This window comes from Microcaecilia unicolor, chromosome 1 (assembly GCF_901765095.1).
Source record: "Microcaecilia unicolor chromosome 1, aMicUni1.1, whole genome shotgun sequence".
NCBI classification, from domain to species: domain Eukaryota; kingdom Metazoa; phylum Chordata; class Amphibia; order Gymnophiona; family Siphonopidae; genus Microcaecilia; species Microcaecilia unicolor.
This window is the reverse complement of record NC_044031.1, coordinates 673452726-673469484: the sequence shown is the minus strand read 5'-3', so window position 1 is coordinate 673469484 and position 16759 is coordinate 673452726. Positions and strand designations below refer to the sequence as shown.

The following is a 16759-nucleotide window of genomic DNA, read 5'->3' as shown; positions in this document are numbered from 1 at the left end:
ATCCACTTACATCATCTAGATGCAACCACTTACATCATCCCTATAGCTGGTGTAAATGCCAGTACCTAGATGTATGTATGAACACACATAAATTATAGAATTCTATAATATGTGCACATCACCCATGTGCACACCCAAGTATGCACATCACAGCATAGTGCATACTTTTCCACTAGTTTTCTATAAGAGGTGATCTATATGCCTAAGCACCCAATTAACACTTATTGACTATTATTTACATACCTTTTTGCCACCTAAAACTATGAAGCTCCTTAATGAATTGGCCTCTAAATGACATTGAGCCAAACAACTTCTTCTAAACCCATTTGAAAAATGCACCAACCCCATTCACTGCCCTTTATGCCAGTGTGCTGAGGTTCCAAGGTACTCTCTCATCCGTAGGATAAAGGTTGCTTTTGTCCATCTTGTTCCAGTGTCTCAGCTCCCTGGATATTACAAGTTCTTCATTGTCTGAGCCCAAGTCCTTGGGTCAACTCTTCCTTCTCCTACAATACCAAGCACTAGCCAATCGCATCAAAGTGATGGTTCGCAAAGCCGAAAATCTGAGCAGACTGACACGCATGCCAGGGGCACCAGGTAGGGCAATCTTAAGTTTCTCTGATAGGGTAAGGAGCAAAGGATAATTTCCTTGGTATTGCATCACACAAAAAGAAATCATGGAAAGCTTGGTTTTTTGCAATGCAGTATTGAGCTATATATAAATCAAGTCCTCACTGCTGGTGTTAGTTGTGCCACAGGCGTGAGAGAAGCCAAAGCTGGAATGAAAGGGGTCAAATACATAAAAGCTGGGATCAGAGTAGGGAAAACTGGAGCTGAGGTAGGAACTACAGAAGTTGTGAGAGGGGCATTGAAGCAAGACCTGGAGCTTCCACATTCAGAGTGGGAGAGGCTGGAGCCACCAGGTCCTGTGCAGCAGAAGACATGGCCCCTGGAGTGTGGAGGATCCAATAGTATGAAGAACCAGGGCTGCTAAAGCTTGGCAGTGTTCAAGGCTGGTGGCGATCCACCAGTGGTTGAGGTCCAGGCGGGGTAGTTAGGTCAGGCAGTGATCCAGCAGAGGTCAGCTCCAGGTAGTAGTCAGGTCAGGCAGCAATCCAGCAGAGGTCAGGTCCAGACAGTAGTCAGGTCAGGCAGTGATCCAGCAGAGCTCAGGTCCAGACAGTAGTCAGGCCAGGCAGTAGTTAGGTTAGGCAGCAATCCAGCAGAGGTCAGGTCCAGACAATAGTCAGGTCAGGCAGCAATCCAGCAGAGGTCAGGTCCAGACAGTAGTCAGGTCAGGCAGCAATCCAGCAGAGGTCAGGTCCAGACAATAGTCAGGTCAGGCAGTGATCCAGCAGAGGTCAGGTCCAAGCAGTAGTCAGATCAGGTAAAGAACAACTGAAGCGCACCAAACTCCAAGAAGGTAGTAGCTGAGGCAATGGAGTAGTGAGAAAGTCCTGGTTTTAAACTGAAGGCATGTGACATCAGAGTAGGTGTGCCCAGAGTGTAGGCACACCCAAAATCTAGGCGCATCCAAAGTGTAGGTGCACTAAAATGTTAGCATACCCAGAGTGTAGATACACCCAAACTGGAGATACTCAGAAGAAAGGTATTAAGTACGTCGCAGGTGCGTACCTCTGGCTCCACGTTTGATATTCCAGGTTCATGACATCTAAGACCATTGGAACAAATTGTCACTACTGGAGCCAAATGAGGTGGAGCAAGGCCACCAGGTGTGCTGTAGGTTGGAGGATAGATGGTTGTCTCCGTTATAATCCAGATAGGTTCTTAAGAGTAATAATTAATATTGGATGAAATATTATTTTAAATGCATAAAAAAATTAAGGATGGAGAAGAATAATGTTTGAGATTAAGAAGGGCATTTTCAATGTGATGTCTAATTCCGATTTAGGACATTTTGAAGAAAATGTTAAAAAATCAAGTGCCAAAAATAGAGATTTTTGAACCAGACAAACACCTATCTTTTTGTTTCAAAAATCACCATTTTCTACACTTTTTTGTGTTCAGTGCGTCTATCTTTTGGTACCATTAAAAAAAAAAAAAAGTCCTAGGGAAAAATGCACAAAAATAAGCCATTGGGATGTCTGGGAGCCAGGATTCTTAGTAGACTGACAACACAGACATCCCAGTAGAGCAGTGGGGCACCCTACGGGGCACTGCAGTGGATTTTACATAAAAGGTCCCAGGTACACATTTCATCCTTCAGGAATAGAAAAATATATACTGTACCCAACTGTACACCACTACAAAAGCCCTTAAGCCTCCAGGTGTCTTTCTCTTTGTAACACCAATTGTATCTCTACCCTGGAATGGCGATGCCATAACAGATCTTTGTAAGCCACATTGAGCCTGCAAATAGGTGGGAAAATGTGGGATACAAGTGCAATAAATAAATAAATAAATCTATATGTAGGTACAGTAGGTATTTTGTGATTTTTGGAGGGCTCACACTTTTTACCACAAGTGTTCCAGTTAGAGTGAGATATGAGCCTGGATCCCTTTGTCTATAGTCCACTGCACCAACCACTAGGTTTCTCCAGGGACCTGCTTGCTGCTCTAAGAGGAATGCCCATTATATATGCTGCTGTCATACAGCCTGGTATGTACTGTCACTTTTACCTCTTAGGGGGGTGGGAGGGGGTCAGTGACCACTGTGGGATTAAGGGGGGTCATGCCTTCATCCCTCCAAGGGTCATCTGGTCAGTATGGGCACCTTTTTGGCACTTAGTCGTTATTGAAACAAGTCTAGCCATAAACATTCTATTTTTTGCCCTGGATGTTTTTACAATGTTCTATTATCACAGAAAAACACACAAATTGTAAACTCACCCACCATAGTACCACCTAATATATGCCCCCAACATGCCCCCTTGAAATTTAGATGAACTGCAGAGAAAAATGTCCCAAATATGAGTTTTGAAAATCATGATTTGGACAGTTTTCTGAGAAAACTGTCCATCTGCCACTTTATGCTATCTTTTGGACGTTTTTCTGTTTTGAAAATGAGCCCCTAAATCTCATGTGTGAAGACCTGGATGTGTTTCATTTTCTAATAGTCCAAATATATATAATATTTATCTTCACTATAAAGTTTGAGGCTGAGTGGACTTTGATTGAGATTGTGCTCTGATTTATAAATTGATATAGCCTTTGGGAAGCTTCTTGGTAGGTCTTTGGGTGGCAATGAAGGAATGCCCAGGGATTTATAGTTAAAAAAACAAACAACAGATAGATGGATGGAGAGCCAAGAATCCTGTTAGTAGTGTTACCAGCTTTCCATGTTGTCATCAGTTTACTCCTGGCTTTCTAACACCCATGCCAGTGCAGTTGGCTGCTTTTAGTCCTGAAAGCTGCATTCAGATAGGTATAGGACTGTGATGCCTGCCACCAATTCTGAAGTGCTGATGTGGAGAACTTCAGATTAATAGGTTAATTTCACCTTACATTGTCCATGTCATCTGAGGAATGGGAACATGTTGAACCAGAAAAGGATGATTTTCTGCATCTTAGAGGGTTGGGAATTCCTTGATTATGATTATTTAAAGGCCCCCTGGCAGATTGTATGTATGGAGGGGCAATTCTCACCTTACTTTCTGTGGGTCCTCAGGGAAGGAGAAAATTACATCTTTAAGGTCCTAGTTTGTGGACAGTCAGCCACTCTCTCAGTGTCTTTCACTCAGGTGGACTTCTACTCAAATAATGCTTCTATCTGCACTAGAAACTATGGCTAAGGCCTGATATTTAAAAGCATTTATCTGACTGGCAGCACCTGCTGATGTAATAATGTGCAGAAAATGGGTTAGTTATACACATAACATGACAGTAATGAACCTCACTCTTAAGCCAAGGCATGTGAAGTATGATCTCAGTTATGGGTGTGCAGTGACTCAGGTGTTTGGGAAGATTAAAGTTTTTTGCACACAATTTATTTGCATACTATTTTGATAGGGCCTTCAGGAGCAAAGTTTTTCTTTACCCTTGTATTAGGAAACTGTATGGTAAGCTTTAGTGCACAGCTCTAATGCAAGGTTACTACATTGACTCCTGTCTATGTATGGGCCGGATTCAGCAAATAGCGCCCAGAGAAAGGTGCCGGAAAGATCCATACTAAACTAGTATTCTATAAAAGGTGCTCCATGCTGTAGAATTTTAGCTTAGCATGAATTTCACTTCTAATTTTGGGCGCCAGCTTGTACACCTGCCAAAACCTGGCGTAAATGCTGGTGCCTAATGTTTGGCAGTTGGGCATGCAAATCATAGTATTCTATAATATCGTGACTAACTTCTGGGAACCCCCCCTCCCCCCCATCTGCCCATGCTCCTCCCTTAGCCGTGCCCTTTCAGAATTACATGCTATAAAATGTAGGCGTGGATGTGATAGAATAGCACCTAGATGCAATTGGTGCTAATTAATGGCAATTATTGATTGTTGACACCTCACAAACTAATTATTTTACACATGCATCTGCCCTAGGTGCTCAACTTTGGGCAACCTATATAGAATCCGGGAGTATATCTATATCAGTGTTCTCTCTGCAGGGGAAAAGTGTGGGATGATTTGAATAGGGTGATAGTCAAACATATTTATTTTTATGTTTACATTTATTTTAAAAAAGTTGATATACTGTCTTTTCTAAAAAGATCAAAGCGGTGAACAATACATAAAATCATAAGAATCAGAACTCCAGTTACAAATAGGAAAGAATATAACCATACATAGGAAACAAGGAAAAGAGGAGGGAGAGAAGGGAGGAAGGACAACAAGAGAAGAGTTTTCATTAGAGTTTTAATTATATTTAATTATATTTAATTAGTTTCTGAGAAGCAAACACTAAATAACTTACATATTACACCATATAATCTTAAGGCTCTTTATATTCATCTGCTATCCCTAATATCTTAAGAATTTTTAATTAAACAACTCTATAATACTAAGATGCAGACAGAAGTCCAGCAGTGAGAGGGGTGCTATCCAGTCTTTTGCATTGAGTGTCATATGTATGATTGTCTCCCATTTGGTGAGAGGTTATATGTATGTGCTCAATGCAAAGAGCTCCTAGCTCTCAGAGAATGAGTCCATTCTCTTGAGGCTGGAGTAGCAGACTTGGAGGAGCTGAAAGAGATAGAGAGGCACATAGAGGAGGCCTACAGGAACGTTGTAAAGAAGTCCCACCTACAGTCTGGCAGCCCCTGTGCTGCCATGGAGGAGGGAGGTCTTCTAAAAGGAGAGCATCACCCTGGTGCAGCTGGAAGTAATCTTGTAGCCAGGACCAGCCCACCAGGGAATGCAATATCCTCTCGCACTGAGGATGTGTTTCTAGGAGTGTCTGCCCAGGAGGGAAGGGTTAGGATGGCTGTTGTAGTTGGTGATTCAATTATTAGGCATGTAGATAGCTGGGTGGCTGGTGGACATGAGGATCGCATGGTCACCTACCTGCCTGGTGAAGAATGGTGAAAAAAAACTTAGAAGAGCAGCTGTGTAGGTTAAACATTTAAATCAGGCTTGGATGCTGTTCAAAAATACCATACTGGAAGCCCATGCCAAATATATTCCATGTATTAAAAAAGGAGGAAGGAAGACCAAACAACAGCTGGCATGGTTAAAAAGTAAGGTGAAGAAAGCTATTAGAACTAAAAGAAAATCCTTCAGAAAATGTAAGAAGGATCTGACTGACAATAATAAGAATAATAATAACCAAAACAGTGAAGTTGACTAATAAAAACAGAACCAAAAATAAAAAAATATGTAAAAAAAGACGACACTTCAAATATGAAAACTAAAAATATTTATTGACCATAAAAATAATGCAGAATACAGGAGAACAGGACTCAACACAGCTGTGTTTCGGCCGGTAAGGCCTGCGTCAGGAGTCTTCTCACCATATAAAGTGTCTTTCTCTACTTCTATAGCGGATGTTTTTAAATTAATATGTAGAACAGCTTGGAGGTGAATTGTATTAAGAATGTCTGTATAAACAACTCTCTAGTTGTCTCTTCAGGGAACTTGTGTTGCTCAAAATCACTCGAAACAATATAGACCGGAGATTTCATAGATGCGAGACGCCTACTTGAGCATCTCTGGTCTATATTAATTAAAAAAACATCCGCTATAGAATTAAAGAAAGACACTTTATATGGTGAGAAGACTCCTGACGCAGGCCTTACAGGCTGAAACACAGCTGTGTCGAGTCCTGTTCTACTGTATTCTGCATTATTTTTATGGTCAATAAATATTTTTAGTTTTCATATTTGAAGTGTTGTCTTTTTTTTTACATATTTTTATATACATTTTTTATTTTTGGTTCTGTTTTTATTAGTCATCTTCGCTGTTTTGGTTATTGTTGTTTTTTTTTGTTTTTTTTTTTGCAAAGACTGGTTTCTTCTGTTTTTTTGCATAATGAAAATAATAAGAAATAGCATAAGGAATGTCGTCAAATGAAAAGTGCTGATAAAGAAGGTAAAGAGGGACTTTGAAAAAAGTATTGAGTTGGAGGTAAAAACATATAGTAAAGATTTTTTTTAGGTATATTAAAAGCAAGAAGCCAGCAAAAGAATCAGTTGGACTGCTAGATGACTGAGGGATAAAAGAGGCACTCAGGGAAGATAAAGCTATAGTGGAGAGATTTGATGAATTCTTTGCTTCAGTCTTTACCGAGGAAGATTTGGGAGAGATACCTGTGCCAGAAATGATATTCAAAGCTGACAAGTCAGAGAAACTGAATGAAATCTCTACAAACCTAGAAGATGTAATGGCACAATATGACAAATCAAAGAGTAGCAAATTGCCTGGACCGGATGGTATTCATCCCAGAGCACTGATAGAATTAAAAGATGAACTTTAGAACTATTGTTAGTAATATGTAATTTATCTTTAAAATCAAGCATGGAACCAGAAGATTGGAGGGTAGCCAATTTTTTAAAAGGTTCCAGAGGTGTTCAGGGAATTTATAGATCGGTGAGCCTGACTTCAGTGCAGGGCAAAATGGTAGAGACTATTATAAAGAACAAAAATTGCATGGATTAATGAGACAAAGCCAATATGGATTTGCAGAATAAGGCTCAGACGTTATGCTAGCATATGTATATGCACTTACTTGTGCACCTATGTGCATGTGTTTACATGCATGTTTCTAAGGGTTGAGAAGGGAGGAAATTGTTAGTGCTGTGATGGGGAGCTTGGGAAGGAGGATGAGACAGCATAAATAAAAAAATGTCTTTGTGGAAGTACAGTAAAGTTAATTTCATTGTTTTTGAAGAAAGGATTTTAGAAAGGTCATTAATGAGAACAGGGGAGGGAGAAATCACATATACTTTTCCTTACTTCCATTCACTAGCCCCTTTTCCATTCTCAGCATTCATCACTAAGACCCCTTTCCTCCCTCTAAAAACGTCAAATTACTTATGTGTGTGTGTTTCATTTATCTCAGAAAACAACTTTTTAATATAACAAATTAAGGGCCTCTTCTATCAAGCCGTGCTAGTGGGTCCTGCGTGGCAATGCCGATCAAGCCCATTCAAAGTGAATAGGCATTATCAGCATTGCCGTACCAGGGGCCGCTAGCACGGTTTGATAAAAGAGGCCTTAGCATTATTTAAAAAATGTGGAAGAGGGCACATGGAGAGGGGGTAAGGAAAGGTGATCATGCATACCAGCAGGGAGAAGTACTAGAGAAGGACAAATGCTCAACATTGGGGTGGGATGGGGGGTTAGGAAAGGTAAAGGCTGGACCCAGGGAGAGAGGTTGGACCCAGGAAGAAAGGAGGTACATGAGTGAAGGTTCACCTGGGACATCAGACACCCATGAGCCGGCCCTGTCTAATCTCTTACCTATTTCTGTCTTGGACCTCTGAGGTTTGTTTAGCAATATGCCCAAAATTTGTTCATTGAGTGTCCTCTAGTGGCAGGAGGTTAAAACTGTAATACTGCATCTGGAAAAGTTAACTTGGCTACAAACTATGGAAGGACATCTTTTCACTCCCAGGCTAGAAACTTTTACCTAGTTTTTATTCTACACAGCAAATTACACTATATCATAAAAGAGAGTTCCACTAGATGACCATCTCAGCTCTTTATGGATTTCGAAGGGTTGGGAATTACATTTAATGTAATAATAAAGAGTCCGAACACAGGCATGCTTATTTTACTATCCATTCCTTTTAAGTATATCTCCTCCTGTGTTAAAAACATGTCCATTACTCCCTTTATAAATCCTTCAGTATGTTAAGCCACATTTATTCACCTTATTATATAACTTTATCTTCTCTGATATGATTAGAAGTGGTGATGTCAGAGAGTGGTACTGATCATTCTGTAAGTGTATTTTTCCTATGATGGTGGTTATCATATAAATATAGAACATGACAACAGAAAAAGGCCGTACAGGCCTTTCACACCAACCGCTCAGTTTACAGTCCCTTCCTCTCCCTCAGAGATCCTCTGTGCTTATCCCATGCTTTCTTGAATTCAGATACAGTCTTCATCTCCAGCATCTCCAATGAAACGCTGTTCCACACAGCTATCATCCTTACTATAAAGAAATATTTCTTTGGATTACTCCTGCAGCTAATCCCTTTCACCTTCAGCCTATGACCCCTCATTTCAGAGCTTCTTTCCCATTGCCTCCTGTGCATGTATACCTTGGATTTATTTCAATGGCTCTATAATTTTGCTCTAAGTAAACCTTCACTCAAGACCCTCAGGGGTCCTTTTACAAAGGTGCGCTGAAAAATGGCCTGCGGTAGTATAGGCACAGGTTTTGGGCACACACAGAATCATTTTTCAGCGTTCCTGTAAAAAAGGCCATTTTTTGCCGAAAATGTACGTGCAGCAAAATCAAAATTGCCGCGCGTCCATTTTGGGTCTGACACCTTACCGCCAACCATAGACCTAGTGGTAAAGAATTTGGGTAATAAGGACTATAGAGATATGGTACAGCTAGGAGCCCTCCTTGGGCCTCCACTGGAATGGTGGAAGGCAAAACCTTGGAGTTTAGACTCTTAAAAACAACTGGTAATGTTAAAAATCAATGGCTGGTATAATTGAGGCCTTGTTGGAAAAGCATGGCCTAGTAATTAAGCCTAAAAGGAGGTCTAGATGACTGGAAATGGAAAAGTTAGGCCAAGGAGACTGTAATTAAAATGGAAGTTCAGTTGTAGTCTGAAGATACAAAATGGAAGATGAATTGCAACATGAGTTATGAAATGGAAACTGTAAGGCTACGTGTCAGTTAGAAAAAATTGTTTTCATAGCAGGTGCAAAATTAAGGAACTTAAAATAGAAGAAAGGCGGGTGAGAGGGGGATTTGCGGTTGACTAGGTTTCTGAAAAACAAGTTTATCATAGCCGTCTATGGGCCCCATTACTTTCAATGGAGAGGGAGGGTATAAAAGCAGGGCTAGATCTGAGAGTGGTTGGCAGAAGACCCAGATGCTGCCAGAGGTGCTGTTGCTCTGTCCTAAAGTCAATTGATGTCTCTGATTGCATTGCCTTGTATTGGTAAGCATAAATAAAATATATATCTCTTTACCCTCTGTCTTCTCTCATTCCTGTAGAAAATCTAAGATTTTATGGTACTAGTAAGAGTCTAGATATGCCCTCAGTAATAAGGAGTCAGATGGCCATAAGGTACCTTATAGACAAAAGCCTTCTAGTCAATCCTACCGATGACTGGTCATATGTCCCCACAACACCAGGGACTTTATGGACAGTTTACGGTACATCAATTCAGGACCTACACGCATCAGATGCCATTTGGCGTGCATCCGCTACGTGCGCCAGAAAATAAAAAATATTCTTCAGATGCGAGTAGCAGATGCGTTCCAAAATTGAAATTACCGCAAGAGCATGCGGTAACTCTAATTTGGCGCGCGTTGGGCATTCATAGGCGCCTACACAGCTTAGTAAAAGGGGCCCTCAATCCTTCTAATTCTCCACACACACATACACTTGCATTGCAGCTGCAACACAATATCCAGTCTCTCTCTCTCCTCCCTCAGCCTCTTCCAGCATCCCCCTCTCTTCCTCTGCACAGTATCCTCCTCCTCTTACCCAGCAGCAGCATCACCTGTCCTCATCTTTCTCTGGCCCCATATCAGGTTAACAACCTCTCCCCCAACCTTTATAGCAGCATCCTCTGCTTTTTTTCTCCCTTCCAACCCCAGGGCCCCAGCCTCTTCCTCTCCCCCTTCCCCCACCCTTTGCCTAGCATCACTGTCTTCCCACACATAGTATCCCCCTCTCTCCTCCTCTTCTTTAACAGTAGCTCCAGCAGCAGCACTCCGTCCTTTGCAATCTGCAGCTCTGGCACAGCATTCCTTGCTTTCTCATGCCTCTTTCTGCTCAGTGCTTAGAAAGTTTCTTTGTCCCTGCCCAACAATGCATGTATTCCTACCTTTTACAATCTCCTCACCCACAGTGCAAAATCCTTTCTGTGTCCCTATCTCACTCCAGATCCAGCATCTTCCTCTCTTTCTCCCAAATTCTAGAAAAGTATCTCCTTCCTTTGATGGCAGCATCGTTTCTGGAATCGACAAGCACAGAAGAGCAAAAACCTCCGCATAGGTCAATGCAAGCAGGCAAACACAGCGAAGTTGACCCAGAAGATGCTGTAGGAAAAAACGTCCAATGGACTCAGAGTTCACATCAGAAGTTTTATTCAAAAAATATGCAGTAGACTCAAAAGACGGTTGCATATTTTTTGAATAGAGGAGTGTGGTAGCCGTATTAGTCCACTCTTAAGGTTATCAATAGAAATCAAACAAAATAAAACATGGAAAAGAAAATAAGATGATACCTTTTTTATTGGACATAACTTAATACATTTCTTGATTAGCTTTCGAAGGTTGCCCTTCTTCCTCAGATCGGAAATAAGCTTATTTCCGATCTGACGAAGAAGTGTAACCTTCGAAAGCTAATCAAGAAATGTATTAAGTTATGTCCAATAAAAAGGTATCATCTTATTTTCTTTTCCATGTTTTATTTTGTTTGATTTCTATTGATATTTTTTGAATAACCTTCTGATGTGAACTCTTTGACTCCATTGGATGTTTTTTTTCCCTACAGCATCTTCTGGGTCACCAGCATCGTTTCTGGCACAGTGTCTCTCACCTTCACCTAGCTTCAACCCGGTATCTCCCCTGCTCTCTGTCCAGCCCAAACAGCATCCAGATTCCCTTCTCCCCACCCTCACAGCAGCACCCTCATTTCTCTCTCTCCTCCACGCCTGCATACTTTACTTTTTCTCTCTCCCCAGGCCCAGTAGCATTCATTCATCTCCCTCCCTCTTTCCCTGCTTCCTACCAAAGGTACTCTGGGCTCTAGCACAAATAAGCAGCACTGCATTGCACCTCTCCTCCCTTCTACGATGTCCAGATGTACTAATGAGTAGCAGCAGCTTCTAGAAAACAGTCTTCTGTACACTTGTTGGGTTTGCTCTGGACTCATAGAATGTGTATACAGCACATTGGACATGCACAACTTCTGCATTCCTCTGCTGCATGTTATCATGTTCTACCACCTCTTTGTACCCACAACCACCAAGGACTGCCCCCCCCCAAAAAAAAAAAAAAATTGGAGTACTGGCCTCTGGCCAGATGCATGGTGTGATGCCACAGGTAGGCGCCCTGTTGGGCCCCACCTCCAGCCTTCTTTATCCTAGGCTGGCACTTAGCACTGTTGGATGGGCTGACAATAATGGGGCATGTGTGTTGCTGCCACCCCTCAAACTGTGGTGTTCTTGGCCATCACCTAGTTCGCCCAGTGCACCAGCCCAGTATGATTACATCTTTAAGTCTATCCCTATCTTAGGGACATGCATTTGTTAGTGTGCCTTAAAAATGTTAGTGTGCACAAAATCGATTTAACATGCAATAACCTATGAATTATTGATTTGTGAGCCTTAAGCTGTTCTAATGCATATTAAAATCAGGAAAATGTCTGGAAAATCCAAAAATGAACCAAAACTTTATTGCCTGTGCACATCTCTATTCCATATGTTTTATTACAAAGACCGCTGATTATTGTAGTAGCTGTCTGTGGACTGACTCCATTTGGTTTATATCATAATTGTGATGGTGATTTTTATAGCACTGCTGGTGCGGTGATAATGATGGTAGTATTTATGTAGATGCTGCTGCTGGTATTTCTAAGAATCCTGTTGACTGTGAAAGAAAGTAAAAAAGAAAAAGTTGTTGATGTAGAAGTGATAAGAATTGATTGTACTGGAAATTGTGATGACAGTGATACAAAAGAAATCATGGCAGTAGAACCAATGACAGGTGACAATGCTAAATATCTATAAGATGCAGAGTACCCAAAGAGAGTGCTAATACAAATTTATTTCACTATTTCTTTGTGTTTACTCGCTCAACAAATTGGTTTTCGGTAATAATAATTGAACATATATTTACAAACTGCCCTTTCAAATGTTTTCATTTAGTTGAATATGTCCTTTCATTTATAGATCACTATGTTGTTATTCACCTCTACCAAGATGGAAGATTAAAGGAAACAAAAGAGACCAAGTCAGTGGCAGGTTACAACCCAGTGTGGAATGCCCCGTTTCTCTTCGATATGCCAGCTGGAAACATCCAGGAGCAGCAGATCTCCATCAAGTTCATAGTTATACAGGTCAGAGTAGAAACAGGCCACAGGGAGGGTGTATATGTATATGTATATGTGTATGTATGTATATATATATATATATATATATATATATATATATATATATACAGTCTCAATTTATTCTTCCTGGTCCATACTTTACATTATAAGGATTTAAGGGCAGTTTTTAATAGATGGGTACAGTATACACTATCCACTGGATTCTATATATGGGTACCCAAATTTGCATGCCCATAGTGAGGCACACTCCTGAGATACATGCACAATTTAATTGAACAACAAGCTCATAACCATCAGTAACTGGGTGCAAACTTTGAATTATTGATGATTTCTGGCACCCATTTCACTGCACGCTATTCTATAAGGCAGGGTGCCTAACTTCAAAAGACCATGAAACTCAAAAGGAGGCCTGGACATAGATGGGTCAGGGGTGTTCCGAAAAGTTACACGCATTGTTACAGAATAATGCCGCAGTGCGCTTAACTTGGGCACCAGTATTTATTTCAGTATTTCGGAAAGTGTAAGTCTGATGCCTACAGTTAGGCGCGGGAATCAGCGCTAAGCAGAATTCCATAAAAGGTGTGCTTGCTTAACATAATCACACTTAGCGGTGATTTTTTCGGGCGCTGAATTTTGAGCACTATTTATTGAATTCCCCCCCCCCCCCCCCCATGGGCATAATTAAATAGTACAAGTATACTTTTCCCTGTATGGGTACCAGCAGATTTTCAAATCAAAAGTATGCGTAGCCTTTCACTTTAAAAATGACCCCCGAGAACTTACACACTTCTGTTTACACCTGCTCTTTGGTATGCACAACGTTTCTGGCTTAACTTATGCATGTGTGCATATATTTTCTAAAGTATGTGCAGAAAAAGAAATCTCTTCTCCCATGAACATTTAATTTGGGTAAGGTAATGCACATATAGGCTGGATTAATGGCATATAACACGGGTATGTTTGCACATACATAATGCCAAAATTCTGCCTACCGTGTTTCCCCGAAAATAGGACATCCTCCGAAAGTAAGACCTAGTAGAGGTCTTGCTGCAATTTGAAAATATAAGGCCTCCCCCGAAAATAAGACCTAGCAGGGGAGGCCTTATTTTTCGGGGAAAAATCGGGGTCACCCCCCCACCCGAGATCGCCGGCTCCCCCCCTCAATCAGCGGCTCCCTCCGCCCTCAGTCGCTCCCGGAACTAACCTCTTAACCGCTTCCTTTCACCTTCGCACTCGCCGCAAGCAGCAGGGCTGGCCACTCCTTCCTTCCGTGTCCCGCCCTCGCCTGACGTTACGTTACGTCAGGCGAGGGCGGGACATGGAAGGAAGGAGTGGCCTGCCCTGCTGCTTGCGGCGAGTGCGAAGATGAATGGTGAAAGGAAGCATTTAAGAGGTTAATTCCGGGAGCGACTGAGGGCAGGGGGAGCCGCCGATCGAGGGGGGGAGCCGCCGATCGAGGGTGGGGGGGTGACCCCGATGTTTCCCCGAAAAATAAGGCCTCCCCTGAAAATAAGACCTAGCAGGTCTTGGGGAGCAAAATTTAATATAAGACAGTATCTTATTTTCGGGGAAACACGGTATGCCAGGGTTTCTCAACCCCCCCCCCCAAGCCAGTCTGGTTTTCAAGATATCCACAATGAATGCCTCCACTGTAATAAATAGATTGTAGATATCTTAAAAACCAGACTGGCTTGGAGTTCCGAAGGACAGGGTTAAGAAACCCTGCCTAAGCGCTCTTCTGTAAATACACACATATTTTCCATACCATGTATTTGTCAGATGGGTGTATACGTAGGCGGAGTTTGGGTGGAGTGTGGGCGGGACTCACGATTATGCACATAACTAATAGAATACTATAGAATACTGTAAGTTATGCTTGTAACTAATAGTACACTAAAAGTTACAGGCATATTTCTGGCATTTAGACTTGGGCACTTGCTGCAAATTTATGGCTGGCATATATGCTTGTGCCCAAACTAGAGGTATGTATTTCACTTATGCTAAGATTTTTATGTTTTGGGCTTTTTTTAGCATCACTTCGCTATTTCTTTGTGTTCCTTTCTGCATTATGGGCTTTGTGTTATGCTCTTCTCTACCTGGATTTGAGCATCGGCCCCTATGTCCGCTGGATTTCCAGTCACAATTATGCAGAAACTTTACCTGGACAGTCTCACTAAATGTCAACCCCATAGGGTAATTCTATAAAGGAGCACTAACATTTACATGCCAGTTCCATGCATAAATACTTGCAAAGACATGTCTATGTGTGCACCCACATACGTACATATATTAGCAAGTAGGCATGTATCTGTGATAGCACGTAGTTTGCAGATGGGCGTATACATGGGCGGAGCCTGGGCAGGGCACATTATCATATCTCTGGGTCATAGGTGGACACACTTGTAGCAGCTCTATGGCTTGCATAAAGGCTCACAGCAGTGTATGTGCACATAGATACCCAATTATGTTATTATTCTATAAAGGAGGGAAGGCATGAACTTTCCTTCATAAAATATACACCATAGGCTTGATCTCCTCCTGTAACATTTATCCTCTCTTACTATCCTGTACTCTCCAGTCCACTTTCTTCATTCCATAAATGACCACCATTTGGTTCTACCTGGCCCAAAACGTGCACAATTAGAATCTACAAGGAATTTATCCACTCCTACCCTAGTTGAGATAATATTTAACCATCTCTCTGACCTCATGAGCAACTTTCTTTAAATCAGTCACCTTACTTTCTAACTCTTCTTACTCTCTTACCTATCTGTATGTTACATCTTTGCTTATACCCTTCACTATCAATTAAAATGTTCTATTACGTATTGTGTTGACATTGTAAGTTGTATACTATGCCATACTTTGTATTGTTATTTGAATATTTTTACTGTTGTAATTGCCTATTGCTCATGTTTGATCTATTCTTACTGTACACTGCCTTGAGTGAATTCCTTCAAAAAAGGCGGTAAATAAATCCTAACAAATAAATAATAAATAAATTATGCCTTCTTTTTTGCCGCATCATCTTTCTGGAATTCTCTCCCCCTACATATTCGTGCCGAGTCCTCATTCAAGAATTTTAAATTAGGGTTAAAGGTTTGGCTTTTCATCCAGCCCTTTGCCCTACCATAGGTCGCTTGTCACCAGGGTTGGTTGCTGCTATCATGTCATTTCCTCCCCCTCCCCCTTAACTCTCTTAATTCTGCTGCCTCCCAGTTGTTTCCCTGTATCACTTCCCTTAAGTATTCATGTTCCTTGATATGACTGTTATGCCTTTCCTGTCAAATGCTATTGTAGTTCCTTTCCTTCTCTTGGGGCCCCTTATACTAAGCTGCAGTAAAAGGGGGCCTTCATAGGCATCAGCAAGTATTTTTGACACATGCTGAGGGCTCCTTTTACCGTAGTGGATAAAAGTCTGTCATTTGTTTTTCTAAGAAATGGCCGTGCGGTAAGTGAACCACTTGCTATATGGTCATTTCAGCAGGGAGCACTTACCGTTCACCCATTGAGGTGGCGGTAAGGGCTCTCATTCTAACTCAGCAGTACCCGGACAGCATGCGGCACTGCCCGATTACTTCTGGGTAAATACCAGTGCTACAAAAATTAAAAAATATTTTTGTAGCACCGGAAATGGCATGTACGGGGGGTGGGAACAACCGTTGGGCTATAGTTCCGGATTAGCGAGCAGTAAGCCTGCGTTGCGTTTACCGCTGCTTAGTAAAAGACCCCTTTAGTCTGTCAATTTTTGAATTATTGTAAACCGCCTAGATCTGACAGTTAATCATGGCGGTATAGCAAAACTTAATAAACTATAAACCGTAGGATGACTTACTTAGGGGGCTATTCTAGAACTGGTTGCCTCCATTTAGCCGCCCTGAGGGCAGGTGGTAGGAGCCCTCTTCTATAATGAAAACTGGCCACTTAGGTTCTGGTATTGGTGCACCTAATGTTTAGGTGTCAGCACATACTCCAGCCATACAGCTGGCATACGTGCAAGGCGTCTAAATGTGACCAGCACACCAGTAAGTTACACTAGTAAGTGAGAGCTCCAGCTGTGTTTGGCCTGTGCTCTGCTCATGTGTACACCCTCTTGCAAATATAGAAACAGAGAAAA

At 41.6% G+C, this 16759-nt stretch overlaps 1 protein-coding gene across 1 annotated transcript in view; it reads left to right on the top strand.

Moving 5' to 3' along the window:
• LOC115460605 (synaptotagmin-5-like) overlaps window positions 1-16759 on the top strand; it is a 70381-nt gene that overhangs the window by 51118 nt on the left and 2504 nt on the right. The window contains exons 3-4 of the mRNA XM_030190365.1: window positions 435-597; window positions 12482-12648. Of these exons, the coding sequence (XP_030046225.1) occupies window positions 435-597; window positions 12482-12648 (330 nt within the window). The remainder of the gene's footprint in view (window positions 1-434; window positions 598-12481; window positions 12649-16759) is intronic.